Source organism: Astyanax mexicanus, chromosome 18, assembly GCF_023375975.1.
Source record: "Astyanax mexicanus isolate ESR-SI-001 chromosome 18, AstMex3_surface, whole genome shotgun sequence".
Lineage (NCBI taxonomy): Eukaryota > Metazoa > Chordata > Actinopteri > Characiformes > Acestrorhamphidae > Astyanax > Astyanax mexicanus.
Genome location: NC_064425.1, coordinates 25,886,965 through 25,914,759, shown reverse-complemented (window position 1 = coordinate 25,914,759; position 27,795 = coordinate 25,886,965). Strand labels below are relative to the sequence as shown.

The following is a 27,795-nucleotide window of genomic DNA, read 5'->3' as shown; positions in this document are numbered from 1 at the left end:
GTTTCAATACTTTTTTCTAAAAGTACTGTGTTTATAAAAGATCACTTACTTTTAAAAATGAATGTATTTGAAATCACAGCTTGTCTATTCTCATCTATCTCTGATGCCATCTAGTGGCTATAAATGAGCATGACAAAACTAATCAAATTTCTAAAGGAAAAAGGGAAAAGCAAACACAATGTAATATACAAAAGATTTATTAGAAAGCAATCTGTAAACAATTAAACTTGTATTCATGAAATTATTATTGAAAAAAATATACAATCACAGCAAATTACTGAAAATTCATGTATGAAAATGAATGAATTTTACAAAATATCTGGCAAAAACAGAGATATGAGTAAAAACAAGCAATATTTAATACACATGACTGACATTTATTACATAAACATTAACATATAAAAGACAGTAAAAAGCTTTTTGTTTCTGATTAATAAACAATACACAGTAATGCACAAGAATTACTGGTGGTAAAAATCAGAAAAAAAACTCTTAATTTGCTTTTTAAGAATGTGTTACATTATAGCTGGACTCAAATTATATAAAATATTTACAGAGGGACACTAAAATCCATAAATCTATCACATACATTGATTAAAACAGTAACAAGTTAATCAGGACATTGAAGTCCACATACACACACACATATATACCCACAAATCTTATGATAATCCCTGGACACGTAACTGCATCTGAAAAATACATACTTACAAAATAGAACACAGTAGCAAGTCAGTGACTTCAGAGATGATCACTGATCTGTCGCTTCACACCACCAAACTCTCACGACTCACAGCTCCATTCTGTAGAAAGATAATTAAAAGAAAGATATTAAAACAGGTCACTTACCTGTAAAAGGATTGGTTGCAATTTAGAGGTTGTTACACCTATTTCTCATTGCTCTGGTCTGAATCAGTAAACCAATTTGTAATTTGTAAAAAAACAGTTTACACTACACCTGCAAGGTTGTAAATAGTTTGGGTCATATGAAGGTCAAATCATTTTCTCACCACAAAAACAAACTGCTCGAAATTCCCAGTTTATAAATTGGCTTTTAGAACCAAGACCACATACTATCAAGAATATTAGTGTGGTTGCTCTGGACTGCATCCAAGTCTGATTAAGGCATTCACACCTGCCCAAACAAACCGCATCAAAATATGAAAATGAACCAGAGTGCAATTTAACCAGTCCGAGAAAATAAAAGTCTATACACTACCTGTAATCTGATCTGTTCTTTAACAGTAGGGTAGAGTTTAGATACATTATTTTAACAACTTTGTTGCTGTAGCACATGCTTAAAATAAATGAATTATTTTCCAGTTTTCTTTTTTATATCGGCAAAAATATTATCAATATAGTAAATATTGTGCTATTACTTTAGGGTCATATTGCACAACCCGTACTTGCTTACCTTGCGCAGGTTGCTCTTTTTAGATGAAGCCAAGCTGTCTGTGTCTTCTGAATAAGGTGGTGGAGGAGGAAAGCTGGTGTTGTTGCCACGGCGATCAGGGTTGCCTGCAGGCCGGGACAAAGGCAGTGGTGGTGGGCCTCCGTGTGCCCCCCTGTAGCGGTCAGATCGGTCACTGTCGCTGCCCAGACGCTCACGACTGCGAGCTCGCTGCTGCTCGCCCAGCTTCTTCCTCTCCATGGCCTCACGCAGGAAGCTGTCATCATACGCATCCCGACCACCGCGACCCCGCTCCAGGTCCATCAGGTCATCACGACTGCGGCTGCGACGGCCCTGTAAGCCTGCCCCACGAGAGTCACCATAGCGCCGATCTGGGGAATAGTCACGCCGCCGCCGATCATCAAAGTCCCGATCGTTTCCACGAGCACTGCTGCTCCACTCATCATCTGAACTGAAAGGAGACATAAAGAAAATAATATTATATAAAATAAAATTTCCTACCGGCTATAGACAGGCTGTCACTGTGGGCAGTGTGCTGGAAATGAAATCTGCGTCTCCATAAAAGATGTCAGTTCACTTTGGACTTGATATAAGACAGTGGACCAACACCAGCAGATGACTCTCCAAATTATTCATTATTTTAGAAACTTTACACTAGAACTCAAGCACTGTGTCTCTCCACTTCTCCTCCAGACTCTAGTCCCTATATTTCCAAATGAAATGCAAAATTTACTGATGGCCTGTGATGGTTTGGAGAGCCAGGGGTGTGACAAGACACTTGTCTCACAAGACGAGACATGATATTGTGTTCACGAGATGAGATTTTAACATCCACATATAAACTTAAGCAAAACTCACGTAAAAACTCAATACTGTAGGAACTTTTTTTGCTGAACTGAATTATTACATTAAAAAGATATGGCTATAGAATGCATTTATCAGTTCACATAACTTAATTAATTAAAACAGTTGTGAAAGCTGTGATTGTATAAAAGACCATGACCCCTGAAATTCTCCGTTTTTAACTCACCCCCTCCTGCCTCCTCTGGGGGGGAAATTATCTTGATCTCTGTAATTGCGACCAAGATCATCAAGATTTTCCATGGAACGAGCACGACCACGGTTGCCCCCAGGTCCTCCTGGTCCCCCTGGTCCAGCAGGTCTTCTGGGGTCATCTCTGCGAACTTGTTGAGACACACTGCTGATGGTACTCATGTTTTCATCATCATACACCGTGTTCAGCTGTGGCGGTCTTGAGCGACCACGATTACGAGGGTCACCACCGTCATGCAGGGAGCTGATCTCACTCATACTGTCCACTATCAGAGAGCAAAAGTTAATGAGAATTAGGCGGATGATGAGAATTAGATAGAGTAGGTTGGAGAGAAACAGAAAAAAATAACAAGTGAGTGGAGGGATTGAGATGGAGATTTTAAGAAGAAAAAGTAAGTCAATGGAAGCCAAAAACATATCTGACTGGGTTGTTTTACAGTTACATCACCAAAACAATCCTTCCACCACCATTTATTTCTGAAATCAAAAGGTAAATCTAGAAGATTAGTTGATTATTCCTAGAATAGATTTTTGAATGTGGATAAAAATGTTATTCTCAAAGTACAGGACAGCCCGCATCCCTGAAAGAACTCACGACGATTGTAATTGCCTGCTGGACCTCCTGGACGAGACGGATCCATGTTGGCTAATTCTCGCTCCATATAGTACAGCACTCGAGTAGGGTTTCCATCTTGATTAGCTTGGATGCGATATCCACTGCGGGCTTAAACACAAGCACATTTGTCCCAGTTACTTATGAAGTAACTATAAGCATGTAATAAATTAACTACTAAAGACATATTTAAAACATGATGAATACAATCAAAATTCCATGTAACAGATGGTCTGAACTCACTCGGGCCTGCTCCTGAATCATGGTCATGTAGCAGTGGTACCTGGGATCCTTGGCCAACTACAGCAGGAGGAATGAACAATTATAAATACATAGTTTATATATATTATATATATATATATATATATATATATATATATATATATATATATATATATATATATATATATATATATATATATAAAAAAAATCTTAGAGTGCTTTTAAAAAGTGCATAGAAGGGGTACCTACCTGAGCTTGCTACATCAAAACCTCTGCCGTAGCCATTAGCGGACGGTGCAGTGACGCCTTGTGGCATGGGCAGCATTGGAATGGGAGGCGCTTGAGACCCCATAGCGTACATCGGCTGCCCGTACATGCTGGGGGCATACATGCTGGCTGCATACTGACTGGACATGCCTGCTTTCACTGCTTTTCCAGCTTCATAGACTTTAAATGGAAAGAAAATACAGATTTTAGAGAATTATTTTTCTTTCCAAATTTTAGAACATTTTTTCACCCCAGTACATAAACTCCACCCATCACTTATTTTACACAACCCACACCATGAAAACATGATCACAGCTAGAAGTTAGTCAGTACTGTGCGTACGACTGATTTAATGAGACACTCAGAGATCAAATGGATAATCAAATGTATAATTCTACTACTGCTTTTACTACTGTTGATGTGTGGTGCAGCCATCTTGGTTTCTGAACTCTGGGCATTATTACTGCTACTGGTACTACTATGTGCGGTGTGGATCAAGTTTTTTTTTTTACTTAGTAACATTATTTTGGACACTACTAGGGATGCAAGATGATACAGGAATTATATTGTTACTGGCTGATCTTTTTTTATTTATTTATTAAAAGCTAAGGGACTTTTTTCCCCAGTTTGGAAAGCCAATTACCCAGTTTCCTTCACATGAACTCCGCATATCACTAGAAAGGCGAATACTAGCACATGCCATCTCTGACACATGTGTAGTCAATTGGATGGATGATGGCTGGAGTGCACTTACGTGCTCGGGGGCAGCAGCAGCGCTCCGGGCAGCAGGGGCAGCTCACGTAACAGCAACATGTGTGAGGACAGCACTGGCACCAGCAGATGCTAATTAAGAGCAGCAGCAACAGGAAACCAATCACCACCAACACTACCAACAACCAGTCTGAGTGGGATAAAAACAAGAGAGAAGATAAGGTAAGTAGGTTAAACTGAACGTAGTAAAGAAATAAACACAGTTAATGGGAAGCTTTATGTAACATTTATGACTAGAGATGAAACAGTAACAGAAACAGTAAAGTTTAATGGTTAAAAAAGTTTATGAAAATTAGTACTAAAACCATGGTCACACTTTAAAAATTAATGTTATATTATGTACATTATCAACCAAAGTTTGATAATTTTGTCTGTTTAACTTTGTAATATCTCATCAATAAAATAACCTGCAACTTCTGTAAGTATCAGTATCAGGCAAACCTATTCATTCTACTGAAACTATGTGTGTGCTGTGAGTGTCAGTTTTGTTTTTTTGTTTTTTTAACTTTGTAACACATTATTTTGAAGACTGCTAGGGATGCATGACTACATCGGGATTCATATTGGTATGGGCCTGCGCGGAGTTTCTGTAAAAATGTAGGCAATTTTCTTCTGTATTTCCACTCACTGCTGCCTGTGTTCATTAAACTACTACATTCAACACTGTTTTAAGTTGTTTTTTCAGTGTTGTTTTTGCCTGTACTTTATTTTAAGTAGGACCTTTCCCGCTGAACCCACCGTTAGCTTAGCAGGTTAGCCAAATCACCGGATAAGCTAATTGCCCTTTAGCCGGGTTTACTAGCCTTACATGCGGCCGGCGTGCTAAACCACCCGCAAATAAAATCTCAGTATATACATATGTTTATACAGCATTATTAAAAACGATTGCTTCAAAAGCCTCATTATTGTTCTGGATTCACATGTTTTACCCACATGTAAATATTTGAGTAAAGTGGCCGTTCCAAACCAGTATAAAGATGTAAAGCACAGTGTCATAATTTACTAAGCAACATTAAATATTAAAAGAAGAATGTAACTTTTGTGTTAAGTCTATATAATATAAACGCTAATATTTTAATACTGGAAGTTTGAGTGTTCCTTGTATGATTACAACATTTCATATTTAAACCACAATTTTTATTGTAACTGAAATTTCCCTAAATAATCTATTTTAAACTGAATCGAGACCTTGTGAATCGTAATCGAATCGAACTGGGAAATCAGTGACGATACCCACCCCTACCGTCTAGTCCCTCTAAGTTCTAAATGCATCAACATTGGCAGATATATAAAAGAGTTATATCAGGCATTGGGACTGACCCACAATTCCCACATGGGTGCATACCTAGACATTGTAACCATAATATTAAACTGTTTATACAGTTTCATCTCTATGTATAAATCGTTCACACATATGGTCACTGTCATGCAAAAACCTTCTCTATTTTTTTCTGTTTTCACTTTTTGACAAAGTAAAGTAAGTATTTTTTTTAATTGCATGATTAATGGACCAATAGAAATGCTCCAATATGGCTTGGATTAATCTGAATTTACATTTCCTTTCATTAAAAGCTAAGAATTTTTCTTTTGCTTGAAAACAGACATTTTAGAGATGCAAGGTTTTTGCCCACCAGAGCTGATTTTATGTAATAACATGGTAAAATTCTGAAAAATTGATGTGACTATGTTCTGTGCATACTGCTAAAACGGCTGTGACTCTTTATGATTGCACATCTGTAGGAGTAATGCAATGAACATAACACACCATTGTGCAGCACTATAGACCAACAAACACAACAGAGAAACAGGGGCAGAAAAACCAGCCAAACAGGTTGGAGTCAAAACACCTGAAACTTCTCAGCTATCACCAAAATCAAAAACATTCACACACACACAGTATTACTGTCTACCTGTCCTCATCCCTGTCACCATCCCTGATATGAAGCACCGTCCAACACAACCTGCTCACTGGATTTTTAATTTATACCATTATAAATACAAACTATATAATGCCTGACCGTGGGTCTCTACTTAATGAGAAATTTTGCATTTCCAATTTACAGTACAACAGGCTTTTGCTTGTCAGTGCTGGTGCTTACATGCTCAGAAACTATGACATAACCAATCTTTGAGAAACACCCCACGACCTTCAACTTGTTTGATCTGTTAACACAGTAGCTTCCTTCGTGAAGGACTCAGAGCAGATAAACCTCCATAGCTCAAGCAGCCTTCTAGGACTACAGAGGTGCACTTAGTGTACCTTCCATGATCAGTAAGTCAATGCCAGGCAGCAGGTCTGTAGTATTTGACTTTCTCTCTGTGAAAGAAGGACAAAGCCATAATTATTGGAAATGGCTCTGCTGCTTTTTCCCAAGTACAAAAGTTATTTCCTCTTAAAATCCAATAAAATCTCTAGCTCTAGACTGAAAGTTTATAAACTGACAAAAGGGACAAGTACACGAGTCAGACCTAAAACAGCCAGACATCACAAATCAAAAGAAGAGTTCTAGAAATAACACTGCACAATGTAACGTCTTCTATAATAATATGCTTACAAAACCACACCACACGCACATAAAAAATAAAAAAAGATTAAAGTTTAGACTACCAAACGGATTTTAATACGGTACTAAAGAAAAGAAGGACTAGAGTTATAGATCTTACCCAGTACAATGAGCTCAGTATAGTCCTCGCCTTTTCCTGAGAGGTCCTGAGATGAAGCTACACTGCAGACGTATACACCGCTGTCACCCCACGCAGTCTGTTCTATGTTAAGGTCAGCATCTGTAAGAAATGAAAGATAAAAAAGTGGAATTACATCCTAAAACAATCACTCCAAACCATCACTGATTGTGAAAACTTCACATTAGACATCAAGCAGCTTGAACTCTGTCTCTCTACACTCTTCTTCCAGACACTGGTCCCTTGATTTCCAAATAAAATGTAAAATTTACTGATGATCAATAACGGTTTGAAGAGCCATGTCATCTGCTGGTGTTGATCCACTGTGTTATATCAAGTCCAAAGTCAGTGCAGTGTTTTCCTGAAAAATCTTACAGCACTTCACTCTTCCCTCGACTGCCAACTTTTATTTTCCAGCAGGACTTGGCACACTGCCCATGCTGCCAATAGTACAATATTCTAATTTTCTGAGACACTGATTTTTGGGTTTGCTTGTATTGAGAATGTCATTTTTTTATTGTCCAGTAGAGTAAAAAAACAGTAAAACTAAACCATATTTGCTGTACAGTTTCACATCAGGGCTGGGCGATATGGTAAAAATATTGCATTGTGATATTTAAATACATTTTCATAACACGCTTAATGTGTTCATTATATTGTCACACACAGACAAAATGCAAATTCTTAGTTCTTAGTATGTGAAATCAGGTGTGCTGCTGGTTGTTTGGAACGAAAACCTAAAGCCAAATCGGTTTTACATTACAAAACATATTACATATTAACTGTGACTGCACCATTACATACAGTACCATTCAAAAGGTTGGATACACCTTAAATTCAGTGTTTTTCCATTATACGTTTTCAACATTGTGGATTACTACAAATGTCATCCAAACTATGAAGAAAACCATATGGAATTATTTAGTAATCCCAAAGTGTAAAATGAACCAGAATCTGTTTTATATTTTAGATAAGTTTAGCTTTTAGATAAGAAATAGCATCTCTTGCTTAGATCGAGACAGCTTTGCACATCTTGGCTGAATTTTCTCAGTCAGCTTTATGAGGTAGAGTCACCGGGATTGACTTTTAGTTAACAGCTGTGCTGAACTTGTCAAGAGTTAATTACTTAAAATTCTTGCTCACTTAATGTGTGTGAGCGATCCAGTTGTGTTGCGAAGAAGGAAGGAAGATCAACAGTTATCTCTGTTGCATAGGAAAAGTTCATCAGAGTTCCCAGCTTATAGCAGTATACTGTATACTTACTGTTTTGGATGCTGATCTTGCGACCCTGGTATTCATTTCCGAGAGTGACTGTGGTCTGCTTGGAAGCCACAATGCGTACAGTCCTGGAATCGTCAGAGCACTCAATGTTGGGGTTGTAGTTATTGTTGATTTGGGACAAGGCACTGTCTGCACCGCTGGGGTTCAAGGCAGCTTGGATTGGGTCTCTGCAGAAGGACTTGTACCTCCAGGTGACCAGAGGAGGCACTGTGGCTGTGGTAGTGTAATCACACCTAAGAGTCACAGGCTGAAATAGGATGACCACATAACGTTTTACTGGACAATTGACATTCACCCCCACAGTGAAGCCTGAAAAGAGAAAAAACAATAGGTTTTAATGTAACAGTCTTATTCAGTAGGGAGCAACAGTCTGCCATCTGAATGAACATTATATTAAAATGCAACATGAATTTGCATAGTTACTGAGGCCATGTTGCTCATAAAGGTCACATACACTTTGTGAATATTATGATACCAGTATTCTGAGGATAAATAGTTTGCACATTTAGTAATCACAAATTTTGCCATTTTTCGCAAAAACATTAAAGAAGTGGGTCTAAACAGATCAAGTGGTGTGTTGACATAAGAATAACACCAGGAATTCTATGGATAAAGAATTTAGGTAAAACCAAGTTTTCATGGTTAAGAAGACAAGGCCAACATTTAAATTTCTTACATAGAGCGCCACTATCTGGCCACATGAGGTGTATCTACTTGCCTGGGGAGATGCGCTCAAAATACTTGCTACCCTCTAAAACTGTTGCTTGTTTAACTTGTGTTTTTGTGCAACAACTAGCTTTTTTTCAGTAAAAAAAAAAATAAATAAAAAAATAAATAAATAAATATCCAAACACAATAGGGTTCCAATTACAGTTAGTGTGTAGAGCCCTTATTCCATTTCAATATATTTCAACATTATTGTAGGTTATCACTCTTAGCTGAACTAATTATAATTAGCAAATACTACATTCTCTCATTTTAACTGAAGGACAGCAGTTATGCAAAATAAAAGTGCATCTAATAAAAGTTTTTAATAATTTACAATCCGTACACCCTGATTAAAAGCTCAGTTGTCATGTTCCACTGTCCTGTTTTTTTTTTTAAATATGACTGATATGTGGGTTTCCTGACATGCTAAACATGTACTGTAAAGAAAAATAAACAAATAGGTTAAAATAAACACTTTAGTTGGGTCATGGGTTATAGGTCAGCATCTGGGTCTAGACTAGTTTGCTTATAGAAATAAACAGAAATAGAATAAAAAGTTGTGCTTTGTAAGAGCGCAATAAATGTCACCAAAAATAAAGATTTAAAATGTAGGTGAAACATAACATTTTGTCTAATGCAGCTAAAATCTTCTTGCAAAGATCATTGTTCTTCTTTACAGAGAAGATGACATTTAAGAAAGAAAAAAAAAACATTAAATTGGTTATTACTTATATGTACGAGACAAAAAAGCAAAGAAACCTAAATTTAGGCTTAAAAAATTAGGTAAAAAAGAAGAAACTTAATGAATAATTATCAACAGTAAAGGACAGTCTAAGCTATACCGGTCAAATTTGTCTACAAATCTTGCACCATTTCCTGTGTAGTCATTATGTCGGGCAGTAAAGGTGTATTACTCATCTGAATGAACCTCTCAGTCAGTGGAATGCTTTTCTAAAGGCACAGCCTGCATGCAACCAGTGCCTGTCAAAACTTGACCCATCCAACTATTTAGTAAAGCATTGCGTAATTGCTCCAGTGATCATGTTTACACATTCATGCCATCACACCTCATGTATCCTCCGCTCTGCAGATTTGTTAAGAGTGTAATGAAGCAACCATGGCATGTAGCATTAAAGCAACAACTCCAAACCAAATAGGAATCAAATATTTAAAAGGGGAAGCATTGCAGGAAGCAGATGCATTTGCCTACCACAATCATAATGCAAACAGAGAGAAGTGATATTCTGCCCCTGCACGAGAGGGAAACTTCAGACAAAACAAACATGAAACAATCAGAGAAAGCACGGCACTGCTCTGAGTACAGGGCAGGATCTAGGCCAGTAAATGACTTGCTTTGATGAATAATAATAAACATCTACACAAAGCATTTATTTTGAGAAAGTAGTTACCAAGTGGTAGTGAAGCTTAATTTTACAATTTGATAGAAAGTGCATTTCCTAAAATTAAAGTCAAATGGTAAAGCAAAGACTATTCTACTTTCCCCATTTGTTGTGAGGCAGTTGCTACATGATTGCTATGTACTCATAACGTTGTTTATCTGGCTGCTATTGTGTTGGTAAGGTTCACACAGCAGGTAAATGTGGCCTTAATCTGATATTTTGCCCCATTTGAGAGTATATGTGCATGGAGCACACAGACTGAATCAGATATTTTCAATTTTGGAATGGGGCACTACAATATGTAGAACAGAAATCCAATATCTGATTTGTTATAATTAGGCCTGTTACAATAATTACATTAAAGACTTATTGTACAATAAATGGACATGAACTCAATAATACTTGATAATCGTGATATCGTCTATCGTATTAACTTATTGTACTCGTTTGTTCACATATGTAACATTTATCTGTATTTGAGCCAGTCAAGCAATGACCAATGCTTCAAAATTTTTTACCCTGAAAAAGTATAACTTGTTCGTTATGCTATTCTAGTCTATTGTGAGTGGCATTTAAAGTGTCTTAAAATCACAATAATTTCTGAGACAATATATCATCCACATTTTTTTAACACGCCTAGTGGCAATGTGACTGTCTAAACAGATTCTGTCTAAACAGACTTTTAAAAAAGGAAAAAGGCTGCAACAAGAAGGGAAAATGAATGTAAGCAGAAAAGAAAACATAGCTGTGAGGAAAAACTACCTGTCATGTGGACACATGACCAAGCTGCAGCATTAAAAGAAAATAAAAAAGCGATAACAAACTACCTGCTGTGTACGGCTACGTTCACATTACTAGCCACATTGCTCAATACGATTTTTTTTTGCTCAGATGGGATTAGGCTATCTTGACGGTTTACATTCACAAATGTCAGTGACCTGTATCTGTGTGTAATGTAAATGAATCTGTCCCTGAAACACCTCACATGCACACACTGATACGTGTATAAACGTTGCCTTCTTTACCAACAACAAAAAACATCATATTTGTTTTTGCTGTTAGCTATAGCTGCACAGCTGAACCAAGAGAAGTGTGGGTGTGAGAGAGAAGCACATATCGCATGCATAAAAAAGAAAAAAGAATTCTGATTTGACCATTCACATTCATGTTGAATAACCATGGATCAGATATGTATCCAATTTAGGACCACATAGGAAAGTGGCTCAGAGCTGGTTTGGGGGAAAAAATATAATAAAAATCAGATTTGGCACGTTCACACCATGGAAAAAAAATAAAATCTTAGCCACAAAAAAAAATGATTGGATTTGAATCACTTCAGTCTGATAATGTGAACATAGCCTAAGTGGTTGCTAGGTGACTAGTGTAGCATTCTACATGGCTGTTGTATGGTGTGGCAAGGCAAGGTGTCTCAGGTGGCTGCACAATTGTTGCCAAGTGGCTACTTTAAAAGTAACCATTTGTGATGGCATTGGTACATTTAAAAGGGTGCCAAAACATTTGCACCCCATTTATCCTTTTGAGGGTAAAAAATAATAATAATTGAAAGGGTGTTGCTTCGAGATGAGTATTAAAAAAAAAGTATTAAGAAAAGTTATAAAATGCTTTACATAGTGTAACCATAACTGTAAATGCTATATAAAGGGAAGCCTCTCATAATAAGCAGCAATATTCAAGTAAATATGTTGAATCAATGTTAAGACATTTACAGACCCTAAACAAATGGTGTTCTACCAATGTTCTGGAGGTACCCTGCAAACCACAGCAGTTATTTAGTAAAACAAAGCTGTAAAAACACTGGAAACCACCCAACTTCTTATGCTTCTAATTATAATTCTGTATATCAGCTCCACACCATCTGCACCCTACTTTTCATGCCAAAAGGAGTTACAGCCTGTCGTCAACGATCCATTATATGTGATAATGTTTTTCATGGTATAACTGTTTATCAAGGATCTTTAGCTAGTCTGATGAAGAAAGCAGCCACAACATTAGGCCCAAGACATTTCCCAGTCGACATACTTATAAGACCTGAATATGGGAATTACTTAAAATTTCCATCACCAAAGGTTCTTTAAACTAATGAAGTAACTGTGGGATATCTGAAATTAAACAAGAAAACAGCTTAAGTTGTTGACCTCCTCACAGGAAGCTATCAGTACACTGAAAAAGAACAAAGGAGGCCTGTCTCACAGGGCAGGATGTCTGCTTGAATGGATACAGTAACGAATGTGTTTAGAGAGGGGTTACTCTTCAAATGACAGTTCTGGCCTACAATAGTGACTCACTGGAGCAAAACATTTCAAAGGAGTAACAATGGGTGTCAGGTTTTGGAAGATATGTAGAGACTGTAGTAAAGTAATAAATATTGGTACTTTCTTAAATTATTTATTATAAGTCAATATACACCTTGATGTAAGTTTTAAAACAAAATAATTGTCAATGACCATGTTAAAACAGTCTAACACTAAAAAGTAACTGTTTTAATAGATAAAATGAACAGGCAGGACTTTTTTTCTGGTGTGTGTGATTCAGTTGGGCATGATGTGATGATTAATCAATCTACAGTACCAGTCCTTCCACAAAGGCAAATTAGTATAGCTGTAGGCTGTCAAATTTTACATAAAAAATAATAACTAAAAACAAGCTTAAACCTATTTGGGAGCAAGTTGATCACTGATACAAGGAGAGTCCACCATTACAGTTAATGAGGTGGTATGCTGACTTCGTTTAGAAATGTTTTATGTATTTAGGTTATAGACAGTTGACAAGTTCTATATTCTGATCCCGGTCTCTAAAGGTACTTCAGTTAGAGTGCCATGATCATGCAATATTAGCAATCCTAGATTGTATCTCAGTCAACTGCAATGTGGGGTGAGAATCAACTGGAATATAATGCTTATTAATGCTATATCTTAAAAGTTTTGCATATGATGGCTTTAATATTATATGAATACGTATATTATTTCTGGGACAACATATTGTGCAAAGAAACTGGAAGTAAAACGTTTTTTTATGAAATTAAGTAAAATTACAAGAATTCAAGACCAAGTACTGTCTAGAAGTGTGCCTAAAAACGTTTTTTGTTTATACCAAGAATAACCTGCTCAAATGGAACGCAAACTGATACAACATTTTAAAGCCTTTGTTGACCGAAACTCTGATTGTGCAGCATATGACTCAAGCTTTGCGGAAACTGAGCTGTTGAGGCATGTAGTCAGCACCTGCCCCCTCATCACAATGTAGCTTAACTCAAATACTCATCTCTTGTTTTGGGTTCAAACTAAATACTACTATACAATTAACTATTTTTGAGAGTCTTGAGCATATATTAATATACACAGAGTTTCATTAAAGCATAAACATAGCCACACTCACAACTACAGACAACCACCATCACAGTCATCATGGACTTTAAAAAGAGCCTGATCTATTATAAGGTCTGATTTATCGCAAAGAAAAGGCAATCTAAAGTGTTACTGGTCTACACTGAGCTACATTTTCTATTGAGCTATATTTTCTATTGTGTTACAGAGCAAATTACTAGAAATAGAGCAAATTTGACATAAAAAAAAACCTAATGTGAGTTCTAACAAAAACAATAACTTACTTATCTAAAGGCTTACCAACAACATAAAACCAAAACCAGACAAAAAGAACGTAAACAAACGTAAAGATGATGACTTGAGTTACAATATGACAATTTTATAAGGATTGTACTTAAACAATAATAAAACATATATAATAAAAAAAACTAAAACATCCAAATCAAAGAGACCACAACAGCCTGATCTTCTGTAACAAACACATGCGTATTAATTACATATCAATGTGTTAATGTGTTAGAAATCTACATTCAGGTACACAACAGTATCATGAGGCCTATAACCCAACGTGAAATACGTGCAAGAAATGCCTAAAATAGACAAATTTAGGCCTTCACTGAGTTAAAGTCACATATTTGACCAAAATAAATTCTTAATCTACAGTTACAGCAAAGCATACGAGCACAGAAAATGAATAAATTAACTTAAGCGTGGAAAACGGCTGAAACTCACCTGTTAGAGTAAAGAAAATAGCTAGGATTAAAATATGGCGCATTTTTAAAAATAAGAGTCCTTTTTAACAAAACAAAAAACACTAAAATAAACTTAAATACCCGTATTAAAAAATAAAAAGGCACGGATGTGAAAACATGTATGGGTAGAGTCTCTCGCCGTGTTTTTCTCAGACAGGTAAGTCCTCCATTTTGTCTCCTCCGTGTTGTACAGGTATGAGCCGAGACTGCAACCTGAAACTGAGCAGGTGAAACAGGACGACCTCAAATCGACCCACGGGGGAGCACTCAGAAACTATTCCCATATAAAGATTCAAAAGTAGTCTGTTTTACTGTAAAGCCTCTTTTAAAACTCATGAGTTGTTGGTAATGCTGCTTTTCTGTCCTGTTTCACTCTAAATTTGTGTAGTTTTTGTTTCTGGCTCTTTACTGTTGTAAACTGGCTACGCCCAGCAGTCCTCCCCAGCCGTGAGAATGGTTTGGTCCAGAGGGCTACAGATTAATGATTACCGAAGATATGCAGCAGAAACAGGCGCGAATAATAATAAGGCCGGGCTTACTGGTGTAACTGTAATGAAGATTTTGTTTTTTATCTTGATGTTAGGTTGGGAAGTAAGTGTATATTTAAGTGACCTATTTTTGCGTTACCCCCTCTTAAAAACGTGTGGTATGTGAATTTACTATTTACTGTAAAACTATGGAAAAAAAAACATAAATGTGATTTATTGTGTTTATTGTGCTTTCATCCCATCTCCCATCCTGAAAAACCCTGCATAAGGCATTTAAGGTGATTCAATTTGCCTCTATTGTATTTCTTGTGCTGGGTCTGAGGTGTCAAAAGCTTTTACATTCATTACTCAGGTCGAAGTATACAGCTCTGGAAAAAATTAAGAGACCACTTTTTCTGAATCACAGTTTCTGAATCATTTAATCATTAAATTGCTATTTATAGGAATATGTTTTAATAAAATGAACATTGTGGTTTTATTCTATAAACTATGGACAACATTTCTCCCAAGTACCAAATAAAAATATTGTAATTTAGGGCACTACATGCAGAAAATGAGAAATGTCTGAAATAACAAAAAATATGCAGAGCTTTCAGACCTCAAATAATGCAAAGAAAACAAGTTCATATCATCGCTGTCCTATGAAAAACACTTATCTCCATATTTGCCGATTTTTAGTTTACTACATAATTTGAACAGACAAACTGTCCCTTACACTGTGCCAAAATTTCTTGATGAACGGACCAATAGAAATTCTTCAAAATGACCTGAAATAAACTCTTTTTACATTGACTTCCATTGAAAGTTTACAAGGTTTTTTCTCATTCCTGTAAAGTTTCTGTTTTGGAGATAAGTGTTTTTCATTGGACAGCAACGATATTCATAAAATTTCAGTTCATAAAAGTTCAGAAATTAATATTTGGTGGAAACATAATCATAGTTTTCATGCATCCTGGCATGTTCTCCTCCACCAGTCTTTCACACTGCTTTTGTGTAATGGAGATGTCCATTTTCCTCTTGATTATATTGGTTATAATATAATATATGGGTTTTCAACTTGTTAAAACCAAAGAAACTCATCATTTTTAAGTGGCCTCTTAATTTTTGAACTATCAACTCAAGCTTTTTACTTAAGCAAAAGTGTAAAATTACTGGATCAAAACTGGATTCAAATCTACTTAAACCATAAAAATTAAAATTAATGTTCAGGAAAAAAGGCCATTAAAGACAAATACTTAGGAGGCATTACAGGAGTCTAGAGTGCACTATCCCCCTACCTAAAACACGTTTTTCTAAAAGCCATAATGAATATAATGTTATATTACAATGTTGATGTTGATAAATGTGGGATGCACTAAGCTACTTGTTTCAGCTGCATATATGCCCACTGAAAATAAATGCATTTTAGTATAATGCAAATATATTAAAGAAGCTTACTTTGGCACATTTCGCTAAAGTTCTCTTGAGTCTCTGCACGAATCATCTTCATACTAGGCTACATATGTCTGCTATGCTCTTGCTGCAGTGTGGGCGTGATGTGCAGGTGTGATGAATCACATATTAACCAATAGGGTGTCGGAGTGGTGTATGTTTATACTTCTCATCCAAACACAAACAAATTTAAATTGAAAATGTAAGAAGTATAAGTAAAATGTTGTATGAAAAATAACTATTTTAAAATTAACTAGTATGGATAACCAAAATTTATACTAGTTAAATTAACAAAGTATTTGTACTTCTTCACTTGACACATCTGAGTGCCTGGAGCGGAAATGGGCCTTGTTGATGGGCCTTAACATTGGCAGCTTAGTTGACCTGTGTATCAAACCAACAATCCTGTGATCAATAACCCTGACACCACTGGAGAAAAACATTTTAAAGGAGTAACAATGTCAGACTGTCAGGGGTGGAAAAGTATGTAGAGACTGTACTGAAGTAAAAGTGTGTGTACTGTGGCAATCTTATCTTGCTACTCTTCAAAATGTCCAGCATTAAATACCAGTATTCTTTTCTTACAAGTCCCTGGATCATTAAATGTCTTAAGTATTCCACTTCCTTATAATGAGCTTTACCATTTTTTTGACATTATATTTGTAATTAGTAGAGACACTGAGAGGTCATATTTATAGTAGCATGCAAATGTTTGAGCATCCCTAGTCAAACTTTCTCTTTCTTTTCTTTAGTATGCCTCTAAGCAGTTTGCAAACAAAAGCTGAGGTAAAAAGAAAATATAAGAACATAAAGGTGGCAGAGCTATTGTATGCTACTGTGAACAGGACCTCTTAACGATACTTCACTATCGTACCGTCATAAATTTGTTATTGTCATAAATTATATGCTTTATAGATATATATCTCTGAGTACATTTTGGATTTTATCAATGCTTTAAAATATACTGACCAATGGCACATTTTATTAAAATTAAAATATTTCAAGAATACGCTGCTACTAACGAATTTTGTCTGCGTTTGTAAATATGATCACTATTGTGTATCATTTTTTCAAATATCAGGATACCATATTTCCATATTGCCCAACCAATAACCATTAGGAACCCCCAATTAGGAAAGAACATTTCTGAAAAAAATACCTCAATTTATTATGAAAGTGCAAAGAGCATTAGTTTTTTAGTAGAATTTTAGCTCTAGGATAATGCATGGTCAAAGCTACCATATGAACTGCTGCAATTGCATGTCTGTTTTTAGATCTCTTTTTGGTTGGTCTGTGGTTTTCAGTGCTGTGAAAACCAAAGACCAACCAAAAAGAGATCTAAAAACAGACATGACAAAATTGCATGTTCTGTTTTTTTCTTTCACCACAGGATGTGTTTACATACAGCTAAGCATGCTAAATCTTCTATTCGGAAAAACCCTATAAATTTATAAATAAGTGAGTCATTTTAATTAATTTTACCTGGGTTCTGTCAAAGCTTATCTTATCCATAAAAACTGAACTAGCTCTCAGTGTAATTTCTCTTAATCAAACAGGGTTAGTGGCCATCCTCCCACAGATCTACCTTGCTTATCAGCCTAAGACATAGATGGACACAAGGAAGGGCAGCAGACACAATATACACAGCGGTCTGTACAATAATTTGGACTAGGCAAAGCAACCAAATAAAACTGACATTTTGATGATGTATTATTTTCTATGAACATATACCCTGTGAATTAGTGTCATAAATAAGCTAAAAATGAGGGTTGCTCTCAATGTACTTCAGAGTCAAAATAAAGGTTGATTATTATTATCATTATTATTATTATTATTATTATTATAAAAGGAACAAATAAGTTATAGTAATAGTAATAAAAAACTATGTGAAAATAAAATAATTAAAAAAAATAAGAGAATAACTAAAACATGAAATAATAGAATTTGGATTTTTTTATTTAAGTGAAATTTTATTACATTTTAAAATTCTCCTAAATAGGTAAATCACAAGCAACTAAGCTAGCCTGGGCAGTACTTACAGTCGTTATCAGTCTGTAAAACAGTGGCATGGCCCGGCCCTGCTGTTCACTGACACATGATAAAAGAGAGCGAGCTTCAGAAACACCGTGACGTCCTTCAGTCACGCCCTGCAGCAGCCAATAAGCTGAGGGCGGGGGCGTGGCTCAGTGGGTTAAGGGAGACCGTGGTGCTGTTTGGGATTTAGGGACAGAAAGTCTGAACCGCTGCTGTATATTAATCGTAACTCAGGTAAGAGCTGGGTTTGAGTTATTTACTAATTTACTAATGATCTGTACTAGATATGTGACTATGGTCTGTGGCAGTGGATCAGTTCCACCGCGGCCTTTATTCAGCGCGATTAGTGATCAGTCAGGAGCACTTAATAATGCTAGGCACGTAACTGCCGTCTAATAACATTAAACACACCAATCTGAGCAAAATAAACGTGGTAAATAATCTGTTATGAAGTATCTGTAGAGTAAATAACCTATATCTAGCAGTTAATCATGGCCGGTGTTTTGTCAAGTTGTGCTACCCACCGAAATGTGCTTCTCAACACAGTGCGCATGCGCGGAGATTTATTTGTTATTATTATTATTCTTATTAGTATTTTTAAATGGTAATTCTGTTATATTTGGGTGCATTAAACAACTGGAGCCCCATGTCATTATTTGTCTGAGTGTTACAAATGTTTAAATAACAGCTGATAATAAATAATAAAAGTAATAATAAGTGAGCAATGAAAAAAATACGCGTTATAATCACCCCTATTAACTCTAAACTGTATTCTGAAATATCAATTCATGCTTTTCAAATATCCTACCCAAAGCATTTTAAAATATGTGCCTTTTCTGGCATTTTTACCTTTAAATATACACTAGGGTAGCATGGTTTGTTAAGGTAGCTCAACTCAACAGAACACCTGCCAGAGAGACCTGAAGATGTTAGGCTGGGTCCCAATATACGTAAGCTAGTGGTGCACTAACTAGAAGGCTCATCTCGTGGAGAGAGTTATATAGTTCGCTCTGTGGAGGCTAGAAATTCTAGGCACTAAATGAGCGTTGTATTAAGTGCACAAGTGCAGGCAGTACGCATGTTGGAACAGAGCCCTAGCCTTGCTATGTAAGTACGCAACATGATCTATATCTGTCTGGAACAAAGGTAACTTTAAGGATTATAGCTGTTATTAACCCTGTATGACACAGTGTTGCCCTTTGCCAACAACCCGCTTTATTATTACACTGTTCCTTATTTTTTATATGTAAAGATACATTTAAAAAGTATTTAAATTAATTTAAAAGCCTAAATTAAAGTCTATTCTGACTATTTTGTTTTTATTTACTCACGAAAACAGGGATCTATATATTTGTTGTCCATGCATCATGGACATTTATAAACTATTGTTTACATGTTTCAACTCACATAAGTTGACTTTTCAATCATTTACACCAGATTCAGTACGACAGTTACTTACACAATACAGCTAACTAGCAACTAGCTAGACTAGTAAAACAGAACTCCTTCATTGATTTTGTAAGTAAATAATAAAACACTGCAATAATGGAAAGCTCTAAATATCCATCACTTAGCTATTTTACCCACTGTTTAATTCTTGGATTGTGCCTTTTACCAGGTCCACTTTAGCTGTGAGTTAGCATTAGCCAAGTTGGGCTAAAGTAGCCAGCTTTAGCTAGCAGTAGGCTAATTAAAAAATGGCAATAATTGGTCAGTCACTAACACTAAGTAACTATAATCACAGTATAGAAGTTTAAGCAAATACAAAAAACCCTAATTGAAGCCTTTAGTTTGGATTTTTGGAAGGAGTAAAATAACATCATAATAGATTGGTTGTGGATATTGTGTCATTTATGTTTTAACATGAGGATAATTTTATTGTATTTGTTTGTGTGTAAATTTTATAACTACAATAAGTGACTAATCAAGGGCTGTGCTGTGAATAACCATAATTCTGGCATAAAATACACATTGTTCAGTAACTTGCATAGTATAAATTCAGAATGTGACTGTTTGTCATATGTGCAAAAGCTGTGGGTGGTGTTAAAGTACAAAAAAACACAGTTTTATTACCCATGTTGTAATATACTTAGGTGGCTGTGTTAGTCACTTCAGTGCTTCACCCACATGAACTGGAGGAGTGTTGGTGCTAGCTACATTTTACAGTTTACATTTCTCTGTCTCTACTAAAGATAATTCAGCCATGGGGAAGTCTCTCTTCTCTTTGCTGAAGCACAAAAGCGAGGGTCGTGAGGATCTGAAGCCGAAGGAGCCTGACTCAGACACAGATGAGGACAAACACGATATTTCCCAGTTCCCGTATGTTGAATTTACAGGCAGGGACAGTGTGACATGTCCTACTTGTCAAGGCACTGGAAGGATACCAAGAGGTGAAAACACTCGTATCAATACAGTACTTGTTTACTCCTAACACTTGTTTTTTTCTGTTTTAATCAATATGTAAATAGACAAAGAGACTGTAAAGAGATTGTATAATGCATAGACTGCATTTAATTGGCTCTAATGAGTTAAAATATCCATACATTCGCATACAACCACAATTTAATATCACACTTAACACTACTGTATAAAATTATAGTCATTGTGTCAGTTATTATTATAGCATTACAGATTGTACTTGGTTAAAAAATGTTTTGTTTGTTTTAACTATGTGTTTCCCTCTTTTCTTCCCAGAACAAGAAAATCAACTTGTTGCTTTGATACCATATAGTGACCAAAGACTGAGACCAAGAAGAACGTAAGTTTTTCCTAGACGGTTTGCAAAAATGTTTTTGCAGGAATATTTTGTGCATAATAGGTATACATGAAAAACTTCAAATCTCCACAATGGAAAGTTCACCTTCTTGCCAGTTTTTATTCCAAGTAATTTTGGAGCTTTTCTAATGATTCATTCATCACTGTCTTTGACAAGAGTGTTTAAAACAGACAGATTTAATTTGTCAAAAATTGTCATAAAAATGAAGATACAAGCAGCCAAGTAATCTATTTTTTGACGATATATTCTCCTAGAAATATGCCTCTGATGACAATATAATAGCATATTAATATATTTACATGTTATGTTTTATTACACACATATCAGCTCCTGTTAATGGGCTCTTTTTGCTGAGTATACACAATGATTCTATTTGATATCAGCAAAAAAATAGCAAGTTTATGTCCAAATATTGCACTATAAATCAATACCATTATTATTGTGACAGGCCTAGATATAAGCGTCTTCTGTGACTAAGACAATAGCTTATTTATGATTTCATGCAATCTTTTCTTGCAAACCTGATAGTTTTAAGAAGTTGATTTTTGTCCGTGCTTTAGGTTTTAGGTTCCCGCTGTGGAGAGTCTTCTTTTTAGTGTTTTGCACATGTTTTTTTTTTTTCATGGTATAAACAGGTTTTGAGTCTGTGTGCATGTTTTTTTTTTATTTAAGTATGAAAATCTGCTGTATGAACAACATATAATGGAAAACATTATCTTCAGCACTGAGCTATATTTAGATCCATTTGGTAATAGTATTATAACGAGAAAAAAACATGATGTAAAGAGGACTCCTCTGTTCTTACAGAAAGCTGTATGTAAGTGTGTCGGTCCTGGTGTGCCTTCTGCTTTCTGGCCTCGCTGTCTTTTTCCTGTTCCCCCGCACCATTGATGTGACCTATATTGGTGTTAGGTCTTCGTACGTTACTTTTGATACAGAGAACCGGATTGTGTATCTCAACATCACGGTAAGATCTTCTGTTTCTTCTTTAATATTGGTGCTTTGTGTGAAATGACTGGATCTTGATTATGATATGATTATGATATGAATATAATATTGGATTTTGTTGGCTTTCAAAGTGGTAACCAGTCAAAAATGTATTTAACTGTTTAATTTAAAAAACGTCTTATAAATCTGATAAATGTTTTAAAAATATGTTTGTTTGTTTTGTTTTTTTTACTCTTTCTGTAGAACACACTCAACATCACTAACAACAACTACTACCCAATACAAGTGACAAACGTCACAGCACAGGTGCAGTTCTATAAGACTGTCATCGGAAAATCGCTTGTGAGCAATGTGACCAGCATTGTACCTCTGGATATGAGACAGGTATGTACTAAGCAGTTATGTTTTGTTGTCATTTCAACGAAAAATGTATTTACTGATTTGGTGAAACATATCATTGCTGCCACACAGAAAATTATATGTCCAATATGAATACTTAACAGGAAAACTTTTTAAAGAATTTATTTTATTCATTTTTAATTTGTTTTTCTATGTAATACGCTGTATGATGGATTTTGCTCATGAAATATATTGTAGTTATATTTTATAACTACAATATATTTTCAAGTTTATACTTGGAACAGTGTAATAAAGCTGTTTGGTGATCACCAGAAAGGTCCCTTGTTGCAGAAATGGAACCTGTTGCGTTGTACTTCTTACGTCTTTTTTTTTTTCAGCACAGAAAATGTAGATTGTTTCAGAGATTTCTTTTTTCTCCATGTTTGTAGTGCTGTCTTTTGGTTCCTTTCACATTGTACATGTGCAGCGAACTGTAGATAACCAAGGACAGAAGGGATCAATCCGTTTTGTCCTCAAACTTGTTCTAAACATACAGTAGGTTTACATTTTAGACTGTTTGCAGAGAAAAGCCTTCTGTGTTACAGTCAGTTAGAGCAGTGGATTTGCAATGACTTGCAACACTTAAAAGCACCAATTAGCTTTCTGTATACACAATGTAGTGCGGCACTAAAAGATGGCATATTTAAAACGCCTATTTACCCTTCATGTCCTCATATAACTGGCAAAAACACACAAGAGCATGTAGTATCAGTATATACCACACCTTTGATCCATGCTATAACCCTCCAAATTCAAGATCCATAACCCTCTGTGTACTGCAGATTATAATGAAATATAATAACATATGCTGTTAAACCCTGTACTCTAGACATATGCTATTTTGGGATTAACCACAACCATACTTTCCCTCTTAATGAATGTGGGTTTTCATGACTGTGGCCACAGCTATTGTTACATGCTTCCCTGTTGGCCATTAGATAAGCTAAAGGAGTGCCTTTGAATGCAGGTGTTTAGTTCCTATTCATAGTGAGTCATTAACTCCATCAGCACTTGGTAACCATAAAATCAAGATAATAGAAACTTGCCTAGAAACTGGCCAACCTAAGCATGAGTCTACTGGAGAACATAATTTAAACCTGAATGTACACTCATTGCTAAAAATAAGGCACCAAGAAGTTTTTGAATTGGAAATATATATGTGTGAATGTAATGATAATATATGTAAGTAAGTACAATATTAGAGTAAAAGGAAAAGTGTATCTGTCTCTAGACTCCATACAAATTCAAGGATTCGAGGAGTTTTTTGTTTTTTTTTGTCATTTCACATCACATGTAGTACATGTGGAACAAAATTATATTCCCACAGTCCAGTTTATACTCAAAGAGCAATTAAAAAATAAATAAATAAATTAAATAAAAATACTGTGATAAAATAGATACGATAAATACACAAAATATAAAGTTGAGGTATATTTGGAAATGGAGGCATACAAGTTCCATATGGCATATGTTGCAGCTAAACCTGTAGGTCCTACACATCTGTAGGCTGCTGAAGCTGGTTTACCAGCTGGTTTCATATGTGCTCGACTGGTGAAATCTGGCAACCGGGCAGGAAATATATTCCTGGGAAGCCCTTGCTGTGTGTGGATGAGCATTATCTTGCTGAAAAATCCCTGCCATTATAAGAGGCACATGTTGCTGTTACTGTAACTTGTATCACTACTAACAGTATGTTCACACTGCAGCAAAGCGTTTTCCGCTCCTACCTCCCACTGTTTTCAATGGGGGGTGGCAGATGCTTAATTAAAAAATAACAGCATCTCATTTGAACACAGCACTGAACCACAACCACGCATTCTTGCTGGTGGCAGATAAACGGGCTCTCTTAGGTGACACGCCCCAAGGCTGCGAGTGAATGGCGGAGAAAGCAGTTGGCTGCGATGCCGCATCACTGCAGTGTGAACGTAGCTTAAGGGTGACCGACTGTCGTATTCAATGGCATCCTAGATCATCACACTAGCATTTGGGGCAGTAAGTTGTTCCATAGCAAAGGCAGGATTGAAGGCAGGATGCTTACCATGAGGCCTTCTTCATACTTGAAATCAACAATCGTCTACATTAAGTACTAAAGATAACATGGTTTTAGGTTGTAGCAGTCCAAGCATCTCCTAAATTGCAGGGCAATTCATTGAAACAATTCATTGATGGTTTCAATTCATTGAAACCATCCTGCTTCTCTCAGTTCAATAATACACCTACTCTGTGTGTCTAAGTGGTGGAAATGTCTTTGAATACTTTGTGGAGTGAACAATCTCCCATCAACAGTTATACTGAGAGAATTGTTATAGGACAGTTTTCCCCCCTTTTTTGGAAAGAGCCATGGCTAAACAGATCACATTTCTTTGCAGCAGTCTGGGGTCAACACGTGTATTGTGTGGCAAAGTTGACTTGGTCTACTCTATGGTAGCACTTCCTCTTTACCAGTGAAAAGTGTTGTTGATTGACCAAAGTAGCACATGTAGTGTAGTATTCCTGTATGTTGGCTGGTTGCACACATACTGTGTTAATAAACAAGCGAAGCAGTTTAGTGTGGGGAAAATATTTGTGGTAATGTTATGTTATGAGCACGTCTTTTCATTTTTTTTATATTTAAATATATACATTGAATATGCCTGCTTTGTGCCTTGAGTACCAATTGAGTACATTGAGTGACCTTTGAGTTTTCAATGCACACCCTTTTCTGTTTCATGTGACTTTCTAATCAGACATTTGAGCATTGTTTAAATATTGTGACTAACATTAACAGCTCATATCTGTTCTAAAACTGGGTTTCTGTTCAGGTCGACTTCTCAGTTCCTACAGTCATAGCCAATGAGATTAACTATATCTTGTGAGTATTTGTTTGTAAGGCATGTTTAAGTTATATGTAAGGTTTATTTTTTTGGTTGTGCTAACATTTTTTGTTTTTGTTTTTCAGTGACTTCTGTACCATGCAGTCCATAAAAGTACACAACATTGTTGTAATGATGCAGTAAGTTCAGATTATTTGTTTTTTTACCCATATACTGTGTTTATATACAGGTTCACACTACAAAAAAAATTTAGCCCAGATTTTCAGGTCACCAACTGTATTTTGAAATTGCAGACAAAAGCAATTAGCATTTGCTCACATCTTGCTTGGTAACTATCTCGATCACTATAAGTAAACTGCTAAAAGAATATGATCCAAAAGCTCGCTGAGTGATCATGATGCAACGGAAGCCCCTGACAAATATCTAGCAGGTTTACTATCTGGACCTGTTGGAAACTTTTAATTTAGGTTAGTGCAGCAACAAGCTAGAGCCAATCAGAGTACAAGACACTGGGTGGGGTGAAAACTGGCTTGACTTAAAAAAAATCAGCATCCGTTTTCTCCTTCAAAATTTTTTCTTTTCTTTTCTTGGAGGGTCACCTTCTTCTTTTGTTCTCTGATTGTGCCCCTCAGGATAACTGTGACCACTGTGTACTTCGGACATGCTGAGCAGATTTCTCAAGAAAAATACCTGTATGTGGACTGTGGTTCAAATACCACCAACCCCAATGGACACACAAACGTGATACAGTGACGCTCCTCACACTGAATCCTGACCTGCAGGACTTCTTATGTGATGCTATCTGAGACTACTGGTTCTGACTGATCTTAGTGCGTGTGAATGGCGATGATCTCATGTAAGATCTCATGTATTTTCTCATTATTACAGTCATGGCCGAAAGTGTTGGCACACCTGAACATTTTCCAGAAAGTTAAGTATTTCTCCCAGAAAGTTAATGCAGTTGCACATGTTTTGTTATACATGTTTATTTCATTTATGTGTATTGGAACAACACAAAAAAAAGAAAAAAAGAATGTCTTTGCTGTCACAAAGACATAGAGAACAGAAAGAAAAAAGACAAACATTGTGGAAAAATATCTCAAGGTTACAAATCATCTCCAGAGATCTTGGTATTCCCTTTTCTATGGTGCACAACATATTCAAGAAATGTACAACCCATGGCACTGTAGCAATGAGAAGTGGTGAAAGAGAAAAGTGATAAATTTAAGGGGTCCTGCAGGCTCAGGGTGCATCATTGTCTGCGCAAAGTATCTGTCAACATTTTAATTAAATGAAACACTATGACAGGGGACCCAGGAGGACCCCACTGATGACACAAAGACATAAAAAAGCTAGACTGCAGTTTACCAAAATGTATGTAAGTAAGTTCTTGTGGACAGATGAGTCCAAGATAGAGCTTTTAGGTGAAGCACATCATTCTGCTTTTAATCGAAAACAAAATGGGGTTGATTTGAAATCTGAAGAATACCAAATACCATTTTGGATTGCGATATAGGTCATAGTGTCATAGAACGCGGGGTTTGTGTTAGAGGCCGACCGATCGATCGGCCAGCCGATTTAATCGGCCGATTTTTGTTATTTTTTTATCAATCGGCATCGGCCGATTTTCTTATTTGGCCGCGCTGATTTTAATCCGGCACATCTGCGGGCAGCTACTTGGAACGCAGCGCAAGGTTTCAAGAGTGAGCAAGACTTTCAACGGGTAAGGCATCCATTTTTACAATCCAGTGTCCCAAAGTCTATATTTTCTCTCATGATTAGTAATCTGTGATGTTGCTTCATTTACTGAAAAAGAATAGAATTTCAACTGCATCGGTGTTGTAGCATTTCTCTCCAAACGAAACTATGCTTAGCGTTGATGGCAGGAGTGCATTTGGAATGCGCCCTGACTATGCAAGGCAAGCCCTATCTATAAGCTCTAGTATAAAATAACTGACGTCTCTTCTTCAGAAACGAAAATCTAAGTAAATAAAATCAAATTAACACTTGATATTTTCAGTATTTCAATTATTTTTAGACGAAATGAAAAAGGGCAGGACTAAAACTGTTTAAGGATATTCGCAGCATCAGCTGCGCTGAAATAATAATTACTGGTTAGTCAGGATTATTAGAGGACTGTACTTCTCCTTATATATAAACAGTGTTGGGCACGTTACTTTGAAAAAGTAATTAGTTATAGTTACTCGTTACTTCTCCAAAAAAGTAACTGAGTTACTAACGGAGTTACTCCACTATAAAAGTAATTAGTTACCAGTAAAAGTAACTATAGCGTTACTTTTTATTATTCGCCCGTCAAAAAAAGGAAATCAATTATGCATTTACTATTATTATTAGAAAAATAACAAAAAATAACAAACGAAAATAAACCCAAAATGTTGACA

General features: G+C 36.0%; 2 protein-coding genes across 5 annotated transcripts; one reads left to right on the top strand and one right to left on the bottom strand.

Moving 5' to 3' along the window:
* Window positions 1–181: 181 nt before the first annotated feature.
* Window positions 182–14,722, bottom strand: lsr (lipolysis stimulated lipoprotein receptor). Of its 4 annotated transcripts, none has more exons than XM_007232342.4 (11): window positions 14,485–14,722; window positions 8,283–8,609; window positions 7,002–7,121; window positions 6,598–6,654; window positions 4,321–4,467; window positions 3,549–3,746; window positions 3,321–3,377; window positions 3,060–3,188; window positions 2,442–2,730; window positions 1,415–1,862; window positions 182–803 (listed from the first exon to the last, which is right to left on the bottom strand). In XM_007232342.4, exons 1-11 carry the CDS (start codon window positions 14,525–14,527, stop codon window positions 768–770), a joined length of 1,851 nt encoding a protein of 616 aa, XP_007232404.3. In that variant the 5' UTR covers window positions 14,528–14,722; the 3' UTR covers window positions 182–767. The 4 variants fall into 4 exon arrangements, with proteins under 4 accessions (XP_007232404.3, XP_007232405.3, XP_007232406.3 ...); XM_007232343.4 differs by having other exon boundaries at window positions 3,075–3,188; XM_007232344.4 differs by lacking the exon at window positions 6,598–6,654 and having other exon boundaries at window positions 14,485–14,721.
* Window positions 14,723–18,588: 3,866 nt separating this feature from the next.
* tmem106ba (transmembrane protein 106Ba) lies at window positions 18,589–26,943 on the top strand. The gene is made up of 8 exons (XM_007232341.4): window positions 18,589–18,691; window positions 20,650–20,847; window positions 21,152–21,215; window positions 22,041–22,200; window positions 22,425–22,565; window positions 25,382–25,431; window positions 25,519–25,572; window positions 26,026–26,943. The coding sequence occupies exons 2-8, from the start codon at window positions 20,661–20,663 to the stop codon at window positions 26,144–26,146; spliced, it is 777 nt and encodes a 258-aa protein (XP_007232403.1). The 5' UTR covers window positions 18,589–18,691; window positions 20,650–20,660; the 3' UTR covers window positions 26,147–26,943.
* Window positions 26,944–27,795: the final 852 nt, after the last annotated feature.